At 44.5% G+C, this 22,315-nt stretch overlaps 1 protein-coding gene across 1 annotated transcript in view; it reads right to left on the bottom strand.

Moving 5' to 3' along the window:
* The window catches only part of LOC126481959 (uncharacterized), a 72,323-nt gene that overhangs the window by 12,534 nt on the left and 37,474 nt on the right, over window positions 1-22,315 (bottom strand). The window contains exons 2-3 of the mRNA XM_050105922.1: window positions 5,602-5,805; window positions 1,251-1,460 (exon numbers count right to left, since the gene is read on the bottom strand). Coding sequence (XP_049961879.1) covers window positions 1,251-1,460; window positions 5,602-5,805 — 414 coding nt within the window. The remainder of the gene's footprint in view (window positions 1-1,250; window positions 1,461-5,601; window positions 5,806-22,315) is intronic.

Below are 22,315 nucleotides of genomic sequence, written 5' to 3'. Positions count from 1 at the left end.
CAGTCACCATTTCCGCTAATGGTGTTTTAGAAATGAAGAGTGCACGCCCATGTAGGAAAGAACTCGCTTAGAGAAACTGCTCCAGAACGATATGTAGTGGCAATTACAATTGAGAAGCAACGTAAGTGACAATTACAATGGAGAAGTAGCGTGATACAAAAATAGTACCGAAGTGCTCAAGAAGGTAAATATAATTACAAAATAAAATCTCTCTCTCTCCGTCCGGACAGGCATCAGAAGGCCCTACGGTACCGACCGATCGCCGTGTCATTCTCAGCCTATAAGTGTCACTGGATGAGGACATGGGGAGGAGGGGCATAATAATAATAATGTCGTGTGACGAGGGCCTCCCGTCGAGGAGACCGCTCGCCTGGCGCAAGTCTTTCGATTTGACGCCACTTCGGCGACTTGCGCGACGATGGGGATGAAATGATGTTGATTAGGACAACACAACACCCAGTCCCTGAGCGGAGAGAATCTCCGACGCAGTCGGGAATCGAACCCGGGCCCTTAGGATTGACAGTCTGTCGCGCTGACCACGCAGCTATCGGGGGCGGACAGGAGGGGGGGGGGGGGGCATGTGATTAGCACACCATTCTTCCGCCCGTTGCCAGTCGGATCCGCTGCTTCTCAGTCGAGTAGGACTTCAGTTGGCGTCACAAGTACTGAGTGCACCCCACTTGTCAACAGCGTTCCACAGACTCGGACGGTCGCCCTTCTAAGTGCTAGCCAAGCCCGACAGCGCTTAACTTCGTTGATCCGACGGGAGCCAGTGTCACCACTGCGGCAAGGCAGTTGGCACAAACTAAAAACCGTGTGCAATTATAACAATTATAATCCCCCCCCCCCCCCCCCAAAAAAAATAATGTGTTACAAAATTAACTTATTACAACAGTTGAGTGGGAACATTTTCACTGGTAAAGAGAGACGGTTGCAGGTAACCAGAGCAGCAGCCCACGCTCAAGTTACTGAGCACACTTGGCATAGCTACTTGCGTCTGTCACATTAGACGACACGTTAGTGATCAAGCAATTTTCTCAAATTTGGAACGTGCGACTGAATTCAAGTGACTGGCACCACGGCGGAACATTAGGTTCCATGACTTTCAGGTAACTGGAACAGTACAAACTTCATACCGCACAGTGATAGTCAACGAGACATGGACTTCAGTACCCATAAAATATCAGAGATGACGAAAATCAAAAAGTTAGTTCCTGGTTGTACGTAGACGTAGTGGTGGTGCGACTTACCACGGTGGCCTGGCCGGCGCTGATGTCGAGCGCGAGCGCGTTGGACTGCATCTGCAGGTGCGGGACGTGCGCGACGGCGAGGGCGAGCAGGCGCGCGAACACACCGGCCTGCAGCAGCACGTGGCCGCAGCGCGCCACCAGCGCGATGAGCGCGCCGCGCAGGCCCTGGCACGCCTTCGACTCCACCACCAGCACCCCGCAGTCGCTCACCTGCGCACACACACACACTGTCATTACAAACAACCAACATACGTCGAGCAGCGGCAGTCACCCAGTGGCCAGTTCCAAATGGTTCAAATGGCTCTGAGCACTATGGGACTCAACTGCTGAGGTCATTTAGTCCCCTAGAGCTTAGAACTAGTTAAACCTAACTAACCTAAGGACATCACAAACATCCATGCCCGAGGCAGGATTCGAACCTGCGACCGTAGCGGTCTCGCGGTTCCAGACTGCAGCGCCTTTAACCGCACGGCCACTTCGGCCGGCAGTGGCCAGTTCGTTCCGCTTTCTACTGGCTGATTCTTATTATCGTTTACAAACCCCCGAATCGACGCAGATGACGCCGAGGCACGTGATTTATTACGACACGTGGGGTCGCAAATGTCGGAAAATATCCAAAAGGTGGATGACATATCTGACGTCACTACATGACGTACCCCGTCGCACATGCAGCGGATGAGGCCTTCGCTCTGTCGCAGCTGATCATCCCACCCAACCCAGTATTCACGTCGGTGAGGCTCCGGGACTTTAGCGCGTGGGGCTCAGGGATCGAGTCTTGCCTCTCGCAAACAGTATTTTGTTTTTCATTGCGTGTACAATTATGTGATTACAGTGGCATAAGATTTATTATTTACCGGTCTCTCGGTCTCTGCTGGTTTATTGCACAGTACAGTACAACAAAAACCTACGTTATTGCGTCACAAGTAAATGAATGTAAGCTTCCGAATTGCGTCCCTACCGGTAAATGAACACTAAATCACGTCTGTACACAAAAAAAGGACAATAAGAAAGAAACACAAAATAAGAACAGGGTTGTCTTGGTTACAGTGAGGATAATAATTATGTAACTTCTACGAATACAGCAGATCAAATTTACGAAAGATGATCGAAATTTGCACAGTTTGCTCGAATGCAAGTATTATTGCATCGCTCAATCACGTCCCAGCCCATCCGCTGCCCGTGCGGCGACGTTCGTCACCTGGCGACGACACATCTTCAACATTTGTCATCTATTTTTGGGGTGTTTCCTGGCATTTGAGACCTGATGTGTCTTGTATCAAATTACTCGTCTGAGCATCATCTATGTTGCTTCGAGAGTGTTTAAACGTTACTAAGAATTACCAGTTGCCAGAAGCATTGTCTGCAGGCAGGTGCTGCAGCTCTACCCGGCGATAGAAAATCGGTTTAATGTCTATCCCCCACACAAATCACGTAAAAAATAAATTCAAGTGTAGTCTAGATCTTTATACTCCTCTTAATTTTAATTCAAGCCATTTTCTTTTTAAAAGGGTTAAATGTCCTCGGCCCGAAAACAGTTCATACTTATTACTTCATATCTCCAAAACTACTTAAGTCATTGAAATACTTTTTATTTTTCGTTGATTACCAAAGTATCTCGCTCGGTAACAGATGTTTTCAGACTGTTGTATCGTATTGTGATTGATATGTATAAGGTTCGGAAAACGGTAGTTTTTGCATTTTTTTTTCGTTATTTGACTCGTCAGAAATGTGAAGTTCAAAAAGTCTCTACCTCTTACAAAAATCACATTCGGTACGATTTCTGTAGTGTGACGCCAGTGCCACTCTTTCGACTACTTTCACTGCGCATCGTAAGGCACGTCAAACCAAACGATACACCAATCTCGTTCCTTCTGGAGCGCCTCTCGCGAAGCTTAGCGCAGCAGAAGCGTCGAGACAGTGGGAGCCACGACGGCCACGACGCTAGGCTGCCGTTTGTGTATTGGTGTTGGCAGCGGTCCAGCAAGCTAGCTGTAAAATGCCAGCTACTGTAAATCCGACTATAGCTACGTGGAATTACGGCAGCAGCTTTATTTACTGATACGACCACAACTTCCCTTCCCGTCATAATATGCAACAACGCTTTAAGATTCGTTTGCAGTGCGAAACCAACTATTAGTGGCACGAAGGCGTGGCGTGTTGAGTATCAGCTGGCAACATAGACGCCGACCACTGCCAATTGTCAATCGCCGAGTTATTTATTATTCGAGATACAACGCCCCAGAAAGAGCAGAATCGGAACGTTATGTGGTGTTCCAGAAGTATAGTGGATTGATAAATGAGGTGGTCGTACACAGAATCCACGAGGAACGGAATATGTGAGAAACGTTATCTAGTAGACGAGACTGGATAATAGGCGATCTGTTAAGACATCAGTGTAATACTCGCACGGTACTAGAGGGAGCCGTGGAAGGCAAAATTGTAGGGCGAAAGAGAAAACGGAGTATAACCAATATTGGAGGGTAGTCCGAGTTTACAACATAAACTCGAAAACAAGGGTACAAAATTACGCAATTAATTTTTTTTTCTTTAGCCGTCTGAATTGGCCTGGCACCGCTGCGCCACTTCCTCTGTTGCGGATTACTGCACGATACTCCACTGTATCAATCAGTTGTATTGACATCTTTAGCGGTGTGTGGAGTTCAGCGTACTCCACGACTGCATACATTTACCTGCAAATACAGATGTTATAAATGAAACTTCCGACTACCTCTGATAATTGGGAATTTTGGTCTGAAGTGCTTCTCTGAGGCTCTAGAGGCTGGCACAGCAGAGGAAATCGTGACGGAGCGCCTACATCTACATCTACATGATTACTCTGCAATTCACATTTAAGTGCTTGGCAGAGGGTTCATCGAACCACAATCATACTATCTCTCTACCATTCCACTCCCGAACAGCGCGCGGGAAAAACGAACACCTAAACCTTTCTGTTCGAGCTCTGATTTCTCTTATTTTATTTTGATAATCATTCCTACCTATGTAGGTAGGGCTCAACAAAATATTTTCGCATTCGGAAGAGAAAGTTGCTGACTGAAATTTCGTAAATAGATCTCGCCGCGACGAAAAACGTATTTGTTTTAATGACTTCCATCCCAACTCGAGTATCATATTTGCCACACTCTCTCCCCTATTACGTGATAATAGAAAACGAGCTGCCCTTTTTTGCACCCTTTCGATGTCCTCCGTCAATCCCACCTGGTAAGGATCCCACACCGCGCAGCAATATTCTAACAGAGGACGAACGAGTGTAGTGTAAGCTGTCTCTTTAGTGGACTTGTTGCACATTCTAAGTGTCCTGCCAATGAAACGCAACCTTTGGCTCGCCTTCCCCACAATATTATCTATGTGGTCTTTCCAACTGAAGTTGTTTGTAATTTTTACACCCAGGTATTTAGTTGAATTGACAGCCTTGAGAATTGTACTATTTATCGAGAAATCGAATTGCAACAGATTTCTTTTGGAACTCATGTGGATCACCTCACACTTTTCGTTATTTAGCGTCAACTGCCGCCTGCCACACCATACAGCAATCTTTTCTAAATCGCTTTGCAACTGATACTGGTCTTCGGATGACCTTTCTAGATGGTTAATTACAGCATCATCTGCGAACAACCTAAGAGAACTGCTCAGATGGTCACCCAGGTCATTTATATAGATCATGAAACTTCATTTATGTTAACATTTCTTCCAACAGCAACACACTACACCATACAATAGCGTTATTGCGAGCTACACACGTCATCCAGTGAAACTTGCTGGCAGATTAAAATCGTGTGCCGGACCGAAAGTCGAACTCGGGATCGGTGGCTTTAACGGGCAAGCGCTCTTCCAAATCAGCTACCCAAACACGACTCACGACCCAGCTTTACTCCCGCCAGTGCCTCGTCTCGTACCTACCAAATTTCACAGAAGCTCTCCTATGAAACTTGCAAGACCAGCATTCATGGAAGAGGAATCTCGTCTAGCACTCCTGGAAGATGACTGTAGTCTTGAAAGTTTCGCAGGAGAGCTTCTGTGAGGATTGGTAGGTGGGAGATGAGGTACTGGCGGAAATAAAGCTCTGTGTCGTGCTCCGGTTCCTCAGTTGTAGAGCACTTGTCCGACAAAGGCAGAGGTCCGGAGGTCGAGTCTCGTCCAGCACACAGTTTTAATCTGCCAGGGAGTTTCCGATTCAGTGCACACTTCTTTACAGAGCGAAAATTTCATTTTGAAATCATCCAGTGTCTGCCAAGAAGATGGTAGGGGAGATGGTTTCGCGGATAAAGATAGTTAGTATTCTGAGCTACGTTGAGAATTTGGTAGGAGCAGTGTGAGGCTGGTGAGTGCTCACCTCGAGGATGGCGTGCGGCTCGGCGTACGCGTGCAGGGCGGCCTTGCGCAGCACGACCTTGCCGATGCTGCGCAGGCGCAGGCGCTGCAGCAGCCGCACGCCGGACAGCGCCCCCGCCAGCACGTGCAGCTCGCGCGGCCCCGACACCGACACCACCGACACCGAGGAGCCCGCCGGCAGCGCGCCCGCGCCCAGCTGCACCACCTGCCGCACCCACACACATTCACTTCTACTCACAGCCTGTGCACCAACAGTCAACTAGCGTCCAGGACAGTGCTTCTCAACCTGGCCCTAATTACCTCCCTAATGCAGGGATAGCAACCGTCTTACCTACGGTACATTTTTGATCTCTTTTAGCAGTAAAATTTTGTAACCGTCCACCAGTTCCACTCTAATGCTGATTTGTGAAGTAGGGAAGTGAGTTTACCTCCTAAAATTTATAAAGCAGAATTACAGCATTTTAATGCATACATGTGTAATAGTAATTACGTACCAAATACTGTACATCAGAATTTTATGAAGATGTAATGAAAATATCCTCGAGACCCCTGCCGCCTACGCCCTCCATGAAAGCTGGATCGCTCACTAGCAAGCCTCAACAACATCTTTCTCACATAATCCACCCACTACAGAGGGAGACCAAGAGATGAATACACTAAACAGATTCAGAAGGATGTAGGTTGCAGTAAGTACTGGGAGATGAAGAAGCTTGCACAGGATAGAGTAGCATGGAGAGCTGCAGCAAACCAGTCTCTGGACTGAATACCAAAACAACAACAACAACAACACACTTTCCACTTTGTACCACGCATCTGTGACAGTAAAACTGATACATGTACGCCACATATGCATAAATATCTCATGAAAATGCCTTCTCAGTGTTGTAGAAATTCTCACAATACACCAGAAATTGCTTCGTTATTCACATCGCAACAATAAACTAAATGGCAGCATTAGACAACAGTAACTATGTAATGGCTACTTCACTTCTGTAGGGCCAACACATTATTATTAGTGGCAGTGGTCGACCCAACCATTCACAGCCTCATGTCTTGCAATTTCTGCCAATTCAGAAGCAACGACTCCACCAATAAAGTGATTTACCCACAGTAAGCCTAAAGTATAATACACACATTTCAATTTGGTTTATTTTATATGGGGATGCACGATACAGTTGAAGCAAGTCACCTAGAGAGAGGAGTGGAGCACAGCAGGCACGTTTTGTAACTGGTGTCTACCTCAAGGTGGATGGCTAACTTTCTTCTCTGAGTAACACTCGACACGTTCTGTGAATTCCTTTATCATTGTATAAAAAGGTTGCTAGAAACAAGTCTCTCACTGACTCATTAAAACACCTACACAAACTAATATCATTTATCTTTCGTCATTTTAAAACTGAAACTGATCAAAAAAATTTTTTTCATTCTAAAGTTTAGTCAGGCGCTAACGTTCATGATGGTGGTGGGAAGAGGGACACTAGCTAATATTTGATTGTAGTCACGGGTAATGGTTTCGGAAAGGTTGGGAACCAATGGTAGAGGACATGAGTCGGGGACCTTTTAGCAGCCGCAGGCCGAATTACGAAAACTGAACATTTGTAGGCCACATGTGTTTACAACTTGGTATTTTTAAGCTTCTGCACTATGTCCTAGCAGCGTGTGACGTTCCATGCGGCGTCAGGCAAAGCAGGTCATCAGACAATTGAAAGTCGGCTGCACCCATTTCATACGAACCACACGTTTAAGACGAACCAAGGACGACGCACGGTGATTTCAACTGCACGGTGATTTGAACTGCGGCCATCCCGAATACGAGTCAAGAGAACTAAGCATCCTCATCTCGCTCGGTGGACTGGACTGAGAAGACCGTCGTTCCATTAATTTCTGCGTAGTTCAAGTCTACAAAGTGCATCTGGCATAAAATAACTGTATTAGCGAAAACAACGAAAAAAATAGGCTGGGCTTACCGAAGAGCTACGGTAGTAAAGGCACTGAATGCTGCCAAGTTGATTTATTTGCGAACGAAGGTAAATTCATTGTATTAAATCAAATGGTGTGGCGCGTCGGAGACGCAAGAACGACAATGACGAATTGCAGGAGGGAAACCTCCAGTATATCAGTGTAAAGCACGGACGTGGGCGGAGCTAGGTGTGGGATGGGGGCAGGGGGATAAAGGGGCAACCTTGGCTCTCATATCATTTTAAAAGTGAGTGTGCACAAAACGGTTGGAAAAAGCGTTTAAGATTTATGACAACGACCAGCAAAATAAGGCGCACGAACTTTACCTGTCGGTGTTTTTTTAATTGCGTATATTTCCATACTCTCACAATCCTACTTACAACGTTACTGCGGATTTATGCCAAATCCTGAGCAGAAGCTAGGAACCAAAGAGGAGGCCTAAAGAAGAATGGGTTAGTGCCCAACTCGAAGTCGCCAAGATAATTACGAGTAACTCGAAAAACTGTCTACAAGAAAAAAAAAAGATATTAACAAGCATTTTTATTTCTACGAATCGAGATGTTGGTTTGTTCATTGCGAGATGGCCGAATATTAAAGTTGCGCCGATTTGTGGTATCTTATGTTTGTATTTGCACATATGTTTATTTTAAAATTATTATTTATGATTGTCATGGGTAGAGCATATAGAAGTTATTATAAAACCATGCAAGCTGTGTTTTATTCTTACACGTGCGAGAAATATAAAGATATCTCGATGTGTGGGTGACCGATTATCAAAATGAGACGCGGAGTTCAGCGTGTTAATTGTATATATTTTCAAACAACTAACATACGTTTTGCGTACTTCAGTAATATACATCTATAATATTTGTTTCAGTCTTATATAAAATAATCTTCAACAGCAGTGAGTTAATTATTGTTCTAAATATTCTGAAGATTGTCGCTGTGTAGTGCAGACACACGATCTTATTTTCACAGCTGTTGATGCTGTTCATGTCCAAAATATAACATTATTTTACTTCTTGTGTACTGTATCAAATTTTGTTAGACGTCCTGTTTCGTTATTGGTTGAGAGCAGTCGACCGCAGCACGTACGAGGAGGCCAGTGGCCCTATTGTTTCCGTTTCATCGCAGTGTACATGTTAACGTCGTAGGTAGCTAAAGAAAGTAATTGGGATAAATCGTGGTCTTTGCTGGAAACGATTGGTGGACATTTCTTCCGCGTCGCTGCTACGGGCAGCAAGAAGTAGTGCAACGTAGCGGTTCTACGACGACTGCTGCTGATGCCGCCGCCGCAGCAGCAACGAGGAACCTGCTGCAGTAACGGTTAGCGGCTGGCGCAGTTCTCAGAACTCCTACCTCGCTAGCTGTGGTGAAAGCTTTTGTAACTGACTCCCTTTCAATCAGATTAGATTGTTTTCGGCCGCTGCTAGTAATAAAATATGTCACACATCGAAAGTAGTTGGGGAGACTGGGTCATCCTGCGGTAGCCTCGACGTTCTTCGAGATCAGTGACACTCCTCATGCCCAAAAATCTTTGAAATAAAACAAAGTTGCCTATATTACTAGCTATACTGGGAGTTAACTTAAATTCCACGGTAGACCAGTCACCGAGTATTGGAGACTTGTGCACTATGCTTCGAGTGCCACATGTCTCAAGATTACAGAGGACAACAAGAGATGATGTGAGCTACTGCTGCAATGGAAACACGCGTTTCATGGTGCAGTAACACTGATCAATGTAACAGTTCATTTCCTCAATGATTGGTTAGTCACAGTCCGAAATAAATTGCGAAAATTACGCTCGTAAGTGTAATTTACCTGTTACAGAGTACTGAGAGAGCTCAACTACTGGTTAATAAAGCACAAATAAAACTAAATTCTGCGATACTGTGACGATTAACTATCCATCCACTACACGTTTCTATCGTCACCTCTTCAGAACCTGACTGAGTACTTTGTACTTTCCATCTTGGATTATGTTAGCAGCACACACATGCGGTGTTTTACAGCATTCGCCTGCGTTCCATAAAGTTGTCTTGCGTGCCATTCAGTTCATAAGCATTATGCGATTTTTACGCAGGTCGGTGTGTAACAGAGTGAGTCTTCCACTATTGTCTTATTAGGTTATTTTCTCGGGAAATTTCGTTAGACCCTTTTGTTTACATAGTGCTTACAATACAGGGAGTAATATGAAAATTTATAATTCAACACGCTTCAGTTTTCTGAAGTGCTATCATTGGAAGTTGTGTTTCCGGAAAAGAAACATGTTTATTTAATGGAAATCCCTGGAATAACCTAGTTTCTTCTCTTTAAAACTAATGGTAGCACTACATCTACATCTACATGGATACTCTGCAAACCACATTTAAGTGCCTGGCAGAGGGTTCATCGAACCACCTTCATAATTCTCTATTATTGCAATCGCGTATGGCGCGCGGAAAGAATGAACACCTATATCTTTCCGTACGAGCTCTGATTTCCTTTATTTTATCTTTGCGATCGTTCCTCCGTATGTTAGTCGGTGCCAACAAAATATTTTCGCATTCGGAGGAGGAAGTTGGTGATTGGAATTTCGTGAGAAGATTCCGTCGCAACGGAAAACGCCTTCCTCTTAATGATGTCCATCCCAAATCCTGTATCATTTCTGTGACACTCTCTCCCATATTTCGCGATAATACAAAACGTGCTGCCTTTCTTTGAACTTTTTCGATGCACTCAGTCAGTCCTATCTGGTAATGATCTCACACCGCGCAACAGTATTCTAAAAGAGGACGGACAAGCGTAGTGTAGGCAGTCTCCTTAGTAGGCCTGTTGTATTTTCTAAGTGTCCTGCCAATGAAATGCAGTCTTTGGTTAGCCTTCCCCACAACATTTTCTATGTGTTCCTTCCAATTTAAATTGTTCGTAATTGTAATTCCTAGGTATTTAGTTGAATTTACGGCTTTTAGATTAGACTGATTTATCGTGTAACTGAAGTTTAACGCGTTCTTTTTAGCACTCATGTGGATGACCTCACACTTTTCGTTATTTAAGATCATGGGTACGGTAAATGTTGGTGACCCGAGAAGTTTCGTGATTTTTTAGAGTGCGAGTTTTCCAATTAGGATTATGTTACATCAGTAGCCCCAAAAAATTAAAACACTTTCTACTTTAAGTATGTTGTCGTACTGTACGACATATCTTACAATTATAGAGTCAGTACTCTAGTATTTCTTTTTTTTTTTTTCCAATATTTGTGCTAATGGTTTGCTACGGTTGTAACTCAGAATTTTAAACATATTTTAAATGAACGGATATGGGAGAAACCATTATGTTTGCTCTGATTCGTACTTCGATACGATACGTAGCTTATAGCAATATTACCGATAAACTACTACAGTGTTAATATGTACCGTGTTTAGCAAGCAAGTGGGAAGCTGGTGGAGCTATGACTGCGATAGGTTTGCCTCCCACCCCGCTGTGGCCTGTGCCGTAGGAACACATAGAGGACTGGCTGGATGGAAGCTGCGAGAGGTTTCCACAGGAGCCGCAACCTGCGGCCTGCGACACAAAGGCCCGCACACCTGCGACCGGTTTCTGCCGCTGGGGTAGCCGGCGCCGTGGCTCCGACCGCCTCTCCACCCCAGCCACGTCAGAAGCGAGTAGTCAAGCGCAGCTGCAGACGCCAGCAGTGACCATAGATATAACGAACGCTTCCAAGTCATTCGGTGCACCGGGTGTGTCAAACCGAAATTATACAGACGGTGGCAGAGGTAATGAACTAATGGTCGATAATACATATTTCAATCAGCACGGTGTCTTGAATCAGCAGCAAGTGTGAGGCACGTGTCTGTGAGTGCCTTACGTTTCATAACAAATGCCTGCCACACTGACTCTGGTGATGGTATACACAATCGCCCCCGAAGTTTCTACGGTGGAGTTTAATACTGTTTACAGCTCAAGACGGTTTTTTGTAGATGGATACCAACCAGAGTACTCAAAAACATCGGTTCAATGTGTGATACAAGCAGCATGTTGACACGATCTTAAATTACAGAAATGGCCGTGTTGGAAACTTACAAGTTTGGACATATATTTGTAGGCACAGTAGAATTTGAGACAGATTTTACTGGATCGTGCAGGGAAACATTAATTAATGAACATCCGCAACTTGACTGTGAAAGGAACACTACAAAGTGAACATTAAACACAGCATTGGTGGGGCACCAAATTTAATAAACAATGTATTCAAGCACTGGGTACAAGTGAGTTTGAATTCAGATCTCAGTTCTGTCAATGGGGTGTATTGTAGCAGATCCTGTGTGAATGGCAGTCGTTACTTTTCACTTCTGTTAATGAGCTTCCGTTGTTATTTATTCAGCGCTCGGCGTTTTGATACCTCGTGCTGCGATCTTCTTCAGGATTAAACTTGTGCCATGCCTGATGTTCAGCCATCCAGGGACACCAGTGGAATCCCGAAGAAGATCCCTGCAAAATCGAAATGTCAAGCACTGAAGAAGCTTGAACAGAGATGTGACGTGGCCTAAGGATTCGGAAGATACTACCATTAATGACAATGGTTCAGATGGCTCTGAGCACTATGGGACTTAACATCTCAGGTCATCAGTCCCCTAGAACTTAGAACTACTTAAACCTAACTAAAGGACATCACACACATCCATGCCCGAGGCAGGATTCGAACCTGCGACCATAGCGGTCGCGCGGTTCCAGACTGAAGCGCCTAGAACCGCTCGGTCACCGGCGGCCGGCAATGACAATGGTCACGAAAGCCTTCAGATTTACACGAAACTCATTTTAGCATCTTCTATCATGTGACATTTAAGCCTCCACAGTTGGCTAAGTGGACAAGTGTCACATTACGGATCCTAAAGATCGGGGTTGAATCCCCATCCTGTACTAGAATTTTTTGTATATCTATTACAGTTCCTCCCAAGTCTGGCAACCACTAACATGTGTAAAAAATGCCGAGTTGCTCCGTGACTCGAACTTAAACTGCAGGTCATGGCTAAATGCTTTCAAAAGAACACAAAACGGCATTCTAGTTACAATAAGATGGGATCTATGGTGTTCAACCGAGTCTGCGCACTAAGGCCAGTTTGCCGGCCGGAGTGTCTGTGCGGTTCTAGGCGCTACAGTCTGGAGCCGAGCGACCGCTACGGTCGCAGGTTCGAATCCTGCCTCGGACATGGATGCGTGTGATGTCCTTAGGTTAGTTAGGTTTATTTAGTTCTAAGTTCTAGGCGACTGATGACCTCAGAAGTGAAGTCGCATAGTGCTCAGAGGCATTTTGAACTAAGTCCAGTTTTATTTTTTCTATAGATAAATCGTCGTTACTACGAGTGTATACACCGCCTGCCTACTTACGAGCCCCATACAAAGCACGATGCGCTGAAATATTTAGCTGAGCTGGCACTGCGAGTACTTGGATGGTCTGGTGTTTCACTGTAGCGTGAATTATCCACCAGACATCACCGCGTTGGGCATTCACCTCAGAAGCGTGTGCAGTTGGCAATAACTGCGTCAATAGACCATTCGCCTTATGCAAGTAGCACACAAACGTCTTCAGTTTGTAGCCTCTGGCTCTCGTTTCTGTCCTGAATGGAGTCACTGATCCTGATTTAGGATAATTTTGAAATATGTTTTATATTAGTACATGTTGCTGGTTCTATCCACGCACACACAAATCGCGTGAAAGTAACAGATTCGGTCAGCCTTTGAATGGGTGCCTTTACGTGGCTGCAATGTTTTCTGCTACTGATCAGACTGGAAGCCCAATTATGTGGATTAGTCCAGAGGCAACTAACTGGTGTTGCAGATAGTAGTAATTCCTTTCCATTACGAGACCGTGAGTTTTCATGCTAATTTACCCTCCAAACGTTAGCTGAAAACAGTGTAATTGTACATGCAAAAATCTAAATGGTCTCACACACCCAAACACACATATTTCCCGTTGTATTCCTAATATGTTATCTCTTCGTGGTTTCGTAGCTAAATTTGTAGGGAGCAAGCGGAATAAATTTGGGTCAGTGGCAGCACGCAACAGGGAGAATGGAGTGAAACGCGAGACGGGCGGTGGGGCAGCGGCGGAAGCGCGCTGAGGTCACGGCAGGCACAGCGCGGCTCCCACGCGCACGCGACGGTCTTTTTACGCCGCCTCCAGGCCGCACGCCGCCCGCGCTGATTACAGCTGCCGCTCCGACTACCACCAAAATCTACACACGGCTGCTCCAGCTGGCCGGCCGATTGCACACTTCCCTGTTAATTCGTGGACGGCGACAACCCGTGGGCTTTAGCTAACGCACTTGGATTGTCGTTCACAGCGTGCTCACCAGTTATTCTTGTTTACACTGCGCTTATCAATAAAAATCGTCAATGAAATCATCGGTCGGTCATGTCAAGACGATATACCCTTCTGAAGACGCACATGATACGTGCATTGCATCAGTTATTTAGGTTTTTTTGTTTGTTTGTAACGGCTTCGTCCTTAATGAACGATATTTTTCGAACGCCTACCAGCGTGTTAAAGGATCAAGTAATAAAGTACTGCGGCCAAGATTTGCATGTGTACCAGGGCCCGTTTTAGCTATATATTCCCATCTTCAACAGATATGGAAGATTACGTTATTATTGGATGTAACGCCACCTTTATTGTTTTAAGGTTTTGTACCTCCATTGCACAGAAATTCATACTCACGCAATACAGCATTCATATTATTTACGTTAAATTATAACATTTCACGATGTAACGTGCATCTTGTACTAGTACAAAGATGTACTATGTTATGATTTAACGTAAAAAGTGTGACTAGTGTTTGTGGCGTGTGTATGAGTTTCTGCGTAACAGAGGCACTAAACATTAAAACCACAAATATACGACTGCAGGGAAAGAAGGAGAACATCACACACAGCACTAATGTAAACTCGAAGAGCACATAAAAATGGAAGGACATACTTGACAATATACATGAAAAAACTTATTACTTAAATCGAATAATTATTTGTTTAGTCAGTGTGGGGGCACACCTGAGATGCTCAGCCGACTGCAGTGGCAGACATTTGAGAAGGCGTTGTCAATCACTGACAGGCCTGTAGTAATTCCCGGAGATACAACATTTTTATCTCATGCGATTGCCTCAACGGAAAATGAAAAATTCCAACGTATACGGATGATTGCAGTTTTTATTCCCAAGATTCATATCCGAATGGAACATAAGTCCGAGGATAGGTCAAGAACTATACCGGTACTGGTGCACCCTTCCCCTATACACTTCACATTCACTTGCAGAATAGAAACCAATAACACCCCCACGCCCGATTCTTTAAATAAACGAATTGTCATGTATAACGCAGCTTCAAATGCCCGATTAAAGTGAGTTAATGTCTTAAATGTTTGATGTCAAGCATGTGAAACCTTTACTGGTTGAAGTAGTAAGCCTAATTATGTTGGCCGGGCGCAGTGGCCAAGCGGCTCTAGGCGCTTCAGTCTGGAACCGCGCGACCACTACGGTCGCAGGTTCGAATCCTGCCTCGGGCATGGATGTGTGTGATGTCCTTAGTTAGTTAGGTTTAAGTAGTTCTAAGTTCTAGGGGACTGATGATTTCAGAAGTTAAGTCCCATAGTGTTAAGAGCCATTTGAACCATTTTGAACCTAATTACGTTTCTTTTATAATGTCGGATTATTCACCCAGAGATCAATGAAAAAGTTTCGAAAAGGTTTGAAATTATGTATAAAGTTTGTTGTAGGTCTAAAAGTGCTGTAATTCTCAGATACTGGATGAATGTAGCCTGTGTAATTTGCACGCTGTGCGTTAGGCCGCCTCAAGACATATACACGGTTTCTAACATTAATACTTGTCTTATTTTGTCAAACCTTTAACGTAAGATTATACCTCTGAATAAGGAGATTATGATAACGTTTTCAATTTTTAAATTCGGTCAGTAACTAATGAAATACCTTAAAATCAAATTTTTATTGCCCGTAGAGACTGGTAGATAAGCAACATGGAACAGGGACCGAGCATCGGATTGGTCAGTTAGTAATACAGATAGTTGGAAGAACACAAAAAACGTGTAGGTTCATTGCATGCGGCTAGGAAACTAAGGTTGTTGAGTACAGTAATGCGTATGGGGAAGGTGAATCGCTCGGCTTCATTAATGACTTACGTCAGGTCGATGACAACGGATTGTTTTATGGGTTATTATACTGCGATTCCAAACAAAATCAGTATTTAGTTTTCTGCGGCAGTGAGAAGATCTTAGGTGTACTATGGAGGAAGCTCTCTCATTGATACAGCTGTCCCTACTTCTGGAGGATTATTCTGGCTGCTTCATCATGCCTTTACAAATATTCGGTGAATATCAAAATTTTACGTCCAACAGGCGAGCGCGTTAATCCGCCGCTTCCAGGATTCAGGGTTTGGAGCCCATCCGTGATCAAGTCCGTCTCGCGAATTAACGACGTGGGCTGGTGAGCCGGCCATCAAGGATGTGGTTTTTAGGCTGTTTTTCGCACCCATCTAGGTAAATACCGGGCTGGTACTCCCATTCCGCCACAATTACATACTACGCAAACATTTAGAAAACTTTCTCTCGCTGTAACGTAGATTTTACTTTGGACACAGTCAGATGGAGTATTGTATGCGAATTCCGCCCCGGGGGAGTGTTGGCGTCAGGAAGGGCATCCGGTCACCAACTTTGCCACAGCCCAGTAACATGTCGAACCCGTAGAGAAACGATAGAAAAAAGAAATCCGGGTTTTACGTCCAGACGTAATGTGTTATATGGTCTCTTCCTAATACCCACGCTGGGTGCAGATGCCATCTGTTCCTCCCTCCTTTAGGACCTGCTTCTAGTGATTCCTCACCCCTATGATCTGATCTTGTATCGCTGTCAGAAGTACCTCAGTTCCTGCATGCCATTCTGCGTGCATCAACCAGTTGCTCACTGCTTGCAAATCAACATGATCCTGGCTGAGGTCATTCGTTTGTTTCGCGTGCACTCTTTTATATCGTCTTAACGATTATTGCTGCCTAGATCATGAGACTTTTCTGGGTGTTTCTGGTAGAGTAAGTAATTAATGTCTGCAGCTACTATTGCTTTGTCGGGCGATGAGTTCCTGTTGCAAAATTACTGTTTCGGATTCCAAAGTCGCTTTTCGTGGAAACTGCTCGATATCCGTTCAGTCCCCTGCCTCCTTTCTCACGTTGGATAATAACTCTTTCAACATCTCATTTTGGATGATGGATGCCATACTTGGTGAAAATTACCCCTGTTTTCCGCTGTGTTTCTACTAGTCTCTTTTGTTCAGCTAATAAAGCCAAAAGTCTAAATTGGCACTGGAACTGCAGATATATTAATGGCGCTGAAGGTTTTTTTGGCATTTAGTTTATTTTCGAGAACTTAGGAAATTCTGGCAATTTATATAATAATAATAATTAATTACTATTATTACTTTTACGAGAAGGTGGTGCGGTGTCTGTAACGGTGAGTATTTGGGGGGTGGATTCAGTGTTGCCCAACGTTGCGGGAACGAGAGTGGGAAGAAGTGCTAGAGGCGGGCGCAGTAGGCGGCGCGGTCCCCGGTAGTTAGGCCGTCTGTCACCTGTGTTTACGCCGCTTCAAACAAGTGGGCGCAGAGCAGCAGGGGGCGACGACAGGCCGGCGCAGTTTGCCCGCCTTCACTCGTCCCTCTCCTTAGCTGTCCCGTCTGGGAGCCCAGGCATGTGCCTCTGCGATCCGGGAATCAGAGAGCAGCTAGCTTAATGGAACAGCCTCATCCACAGCGCAAAATTAAGCTGTTGTCAGTGTACAGCCAAGTGGATTCTACAGTGACAGGTGTGTCCCTCGCATGTCATGCTATTTACAACCGCCGCGGATGTTTTATTTGCTCTATAGTCGCAATGAAATCGCGATAACGTTGAAAATAAGCAGACAAAGTAAAATAATGTCATAAATTTCACACTTCACTTACGTAAAACTGACACTCTGCAATTTCAAACATTACTTTTCCGCTGGTATTCCAACTGTTTACGCCCCAGAGTGCCCCGCCGACACTGTTTTTGTGAGGGCAACACGAAGGAAAACTGTGAATATCTTGGCACATGAAATACTAAGATTCTGAAGAGATCCAAGGAGTTGCATCAGCTGATTCATCTACAGTCGATAACGGATTATGTTGGATTGGAGCATATAAGGTGCAGCACCTGCTTCCCAGAGAATTACCCGTACCTTACAGTGAGTGACTTTCACACCGCACTCGCCAAAAAAGCAAAAACGGAGTGGACAACGTTAGTGGACTTAGGCCGTGACATCAAAGACACAGCGGGACCTGCAACAACCTCAAGAGAGAAAAGTGTGCTTATTTTGTCCTTAGAGCAGACGAAGAATGACACATTTTGTAAACACTACTCTATAGCGTAATTTCTGCAGAACATGGAGCTAGGTCTTGCTTAGACTGTAATAACAGTCACTAAAGCAGAACTCATTTTGCTTGTAAAATATTCTTGAAGTTACAATAATTTGTAGCTAGTGGATGACATAAATTATGACTTCTTTCCCAATAACATTTTGAGCAGTAAAATTGTCGTTATGGGACATAAAAATAAATACAAAATGTGCTGTTTTAACATATAACTGAAATAATGTATGTAAGTAACTAGCGCTTAACCTATAAACTATAGTTTCCTTGCCGGCCGCGGTAGCCGAGCAGTTCTAGGCGCTTCATTCCGGAACCGCACGACTGCTACAGTCGCAGGTTCGAGTCCTGCCTCGGGCATGGATGTGTGTGACGTCCTTAGGTTAGTTAGGTTTAAGTAGTTCTAAGTTCTAGGGAACTGGTGACAGATGTTAAGTCCCATAGTGCTCAGAGGCATTTGAACCATTTTTATAGTTTCCTTTGAATAATATTTGTAGTAATAAATTTTCCAAGGCTTAGTTGCTACGTAACGTTTGGCCCCCTTTAAGTGCTCTAGCGTTAAACACGCATAAATACAAGGTCGTGTAAGCGAAAGCTATCGCAATAGTGTTTTTGGTGAGTGAGCAGTTGAATGTACGCTGCGAGCATGCACAGAACGGAGACCGCAAAGCTCCAACAGTCGTATTGAAATGGAACGACCTTCCCATTTCTATCCTTCCCATTACTACGTGCAGATCTTAGTGTCTACTTTTGTTTTTATGCAAATTATGTGCAGATCTTAATTACGCATTTTACTATGTGCAGATCTTAATGTCTGCTTTAGTTGTTAATCAAATCTTATTATGCATTTTCCAGTGGCAGAATTATCGATATTAATTTTAGTGGTTAGATCATTAATCTCCCATTTCCAAAGATGGTAATGTTTTGTCAATTGTTTGTTCTTTGGAGGAAAATGGTTCAAATGGCCTTGAGCACTATGGGACTTAACTTCTGAGGTCATCAGTCCCCTAGAACTTAGAACTATTTAAACCTAATTAACCTAAGGACATCACACACATCCAGGCCCGAGGCAGGATTTGAACCTGCGACCGCAGCGGTCGCGCGGCACCCGACTATAGCGCCTAGAACCGCTCGGCCGCTTCGGCCGGCGTTCTTTGTAGGAGATTGGTTTTGGAGGGCAGTTAGAATGGCAGTTGAATGCACGTGGCTGGTGTTGATGGAACGATTGGACTTCGAAAATATTTTGTATGTTTCGTGAATAAACGACGATGACTCAAAATTCTGCAGATTATTATTGCAACATTTACATATAGGAAGACCAGCTGCAGCAACGTACATTCAAAGAAATTTAGTTTAAGCATTCCTTAACCAGCAACAAAGAAACATGTGCTTAATTCTGTAAGTGCCGATGTTACTATTCGATGCAATCTTTAACATCGATAGTAACTGGAATGCTTCCCAAGGTAGCGGAAACATTTCAGTATTTCAAAACAGTATTTAATTTAAAAATGCGCCACGTAGTAGGAAGTAGCGCCGCCAAGCTAACAAGACAACGACCTTAGAATACAGGGGCATACGTGGTTGCCCGGAACCCTTTCATCCGTCCACTGTGTGGTGGCGGCCGGCGCGCGACCTCGCTCGCTGCGCTGCCTCGCCGGTTAATGTCGGCGCCGGCGGCTGGCTGGGCTGTGTGTGGCACGTCTGCCGACCGCGCCGTCAGCAGCGTGCGTGCTCGGCTTTCTCAGGAGGCGTCGCCGGCCGACCGGAAAAGGCCGCGCGCACAAAAAGCAGCGGTCAGGCCGGCCCCGGTGCAGGCTCGCACCAGCCCGGCGCCTCAGCACTGTGCACCTCACTGCACGGCACGCCCGAGCCTCGCGACGCCCCGAGATTCAAGAGATGTCAGAAGGCTAACAGCGCGGGGACAGCACTTCTCAGTCGTTGCTGGTCTACTGGTTATTCTTCGGGTTTTACTCTCTCTGTTAATAAGTATCGCTAAAACGAACAAGAATGTGGGAATGAAATACAGTAGAAGAAGAATGGGTAGCTTTGAGAGATGAAATAGTGAAGGTAGCAGAGGATCAAGTAGGTTAAAAAGACGAGGGCTAATAGAAATCCTTGGACAACAGAAGAGATATTGAATTTAATTGACGAAATGAGAAAATATAAAAATGCAGTAAATGAAGCAGGCAAAAAGGAATACAAACGTCTCAAAAATGAGATCGACAGGAAGTGCAAAATGGCTAAGCAGGGATGGCTAGAGGACAAATGTAAGGATGTAGAGGCTTGTCTCACTAGGGGTAAGATAGATACTGCCTACACGAAAATTAAACAGACCTTTGGAGAGAAGAGAACCACTTGTATGAATATCAAGAGCTCAGATGGCAACCCAGTTCTAAGCAAAGAAGGGAAGGCAGAAAGGTGGAAGGAGTATATAGAACGTCTATACAAGGGCGATGTACTTGAGGACAATATTATGGAAATGGAAGAGGATGTAGATGAAGATGAAATGGGAGATACGATACTGCGTGAAGAGTTTGATAGAGCACTGAAAGACCTGAGTCGAAACAAGGCCCCGGGAGTGGACAATATTCCATTAGAACTACTGACGGCTTGGGAGAGCCAGTCCTGACAAAACTCTACCATCTGGTGAGCAAGATGTATGAGACAGGCGAAATACCCTCAGACTTCAAGAAGAATATAATAATTCCGATTCCAAAGAAAGCAGGTGTCGACAGATGTGAAACTTACCGAACTATCAGTTTAATAAGTCACTGCTGCAAAACACTAACGCCAATTCTTTACAGGCGAATGGAAAAACTGGTAGAAGCCGACCTGGCGGAAGATTAGCTTGGATTCCGTAGAAATATTGGAACACGTGAGGCAATACTGAACCTACGACTTGTCTTAGAAGAAAGATTAAGGAAAGGCAAACCTACGTTTCTCGCATTTGTAGACTTAGAGAAAGCTTTTGACAATGTTGACTGGAACACTCTCTTTCAAATTCTGAACGTGGCAGGGGTAAAATACAGGGAACGAAAGGCTATTTACAATTTGTACAGAAACCAGATGAGAGTTATAAGAGTCGAGGGACATCAAAGGGAAGCAGTGGTTGGGAAGGGAGTGAGACAGGGTTGTAGCCTGTCCCCGATGTTATTCAATCTGTATATTGAGCAAGTAGTGAAGGAAACAAAAGAAAAATTCGGAGTAGGTATTAAAATCCACGGAGAAGAAATAAAAGCTTTGAGGTTCGCCGATGACATTGTAATTCTGTCAGAGACAGCAAAGGACTTGAAAGAGCAGTTGAACGGAATGGACAGTGTCTTGAAAAGAGGATATAAGATGAACATCAACAAAAGCAAAACGAGGATAATGGAATGGCCGAAGTAGAGAGGATATAAAATGTAGACTGGCAATGGCAAGGAAAGCGTTTCTGAAGAAGAGATATTTGTTAACATCGAGTATAGATTTAAATGTCAGGAAGTCGTTCCTGAAAGTATTTGTATGGAGTGTAGCCATGTATGGAAGTGAAACATGGACAATAAATAGTTTGGCCAAGAAGAGAATAGAAGCTTTTGAAATGTGGTGCTACAGAAGAATGCTGAAGATTAGGTGGGTAGATCACGTAACTAATGAGGAGGTATTGAATAGGATTGGGGAGAAGAGAAGTTTGTGGCACAACTTGACTAGAAGAAGGGATCGGTTGGTAGGACATGTCCTGAGGCATCAAGGGATCACAAATTTAGTATTGGAGGGCAGTGTGGAAGATAAAAATCGTAGAGGGAGACCAAAGGATGAATACACTAAGCAGATTCAGAAGGATGTAGGTTGCAGTAGGTACTGGGAGATGAAGGAGCTTGCACAGAATAGATTAGCATGGAGAGCTGCGTCAAACCAGTCTCAGGACTGAAGACCACAACAACAACAACAACAACAACAAGGAAAAGAAAGGAATGCAGCAGCTCCCCATACATGGACCTTCACAAAATATCTGGTTGAACAGCGACGGCCATCACTGCTGACATTTATTGTCAACAACTGATCCTGCGCCTTGAGATTTTCGCCTTCTGCGCTCTCCATCGAACAACCTTCAAGGAGCATCCTTCCCATATGAAAATGCGCTGCGAACACGGCTCCACGAGTTCTTCGCCTCAAAACTACGTGATTTCTACAGTCGCAGAATCGAAAACCTACCCCAGCATTGGCATACTGTTCTAAATAATGAAGGAGAATATATTATTTATGACTAAAGTCAGTGTTACGTGTATCAAATTACGGAAAAACGCTACAAACTGATACACCAATACGTTATTTGTCGAAACACCCGAGAAAATGGGCTTG

Source organism: Schistocerca serialis, chromosome 5 (assembly GCF_023864345.2).
Source record: "Schistocerca serialis cubense isolate TAMUIC-IGC-003099 chromosome 5, iqSchSeri2.2, whole genome shotgun sequence".
NCBI classification, from domain to species: domain Eukaryota; kingdom Metazoa; phylum Arthropoda; class Insecta; order Orthoptera; family Acrididae; genus Schistocerca; species Schistocerca serialis.
This window is presented reverse-complemented; position numbering and strand designations above follow the sequence as displayed.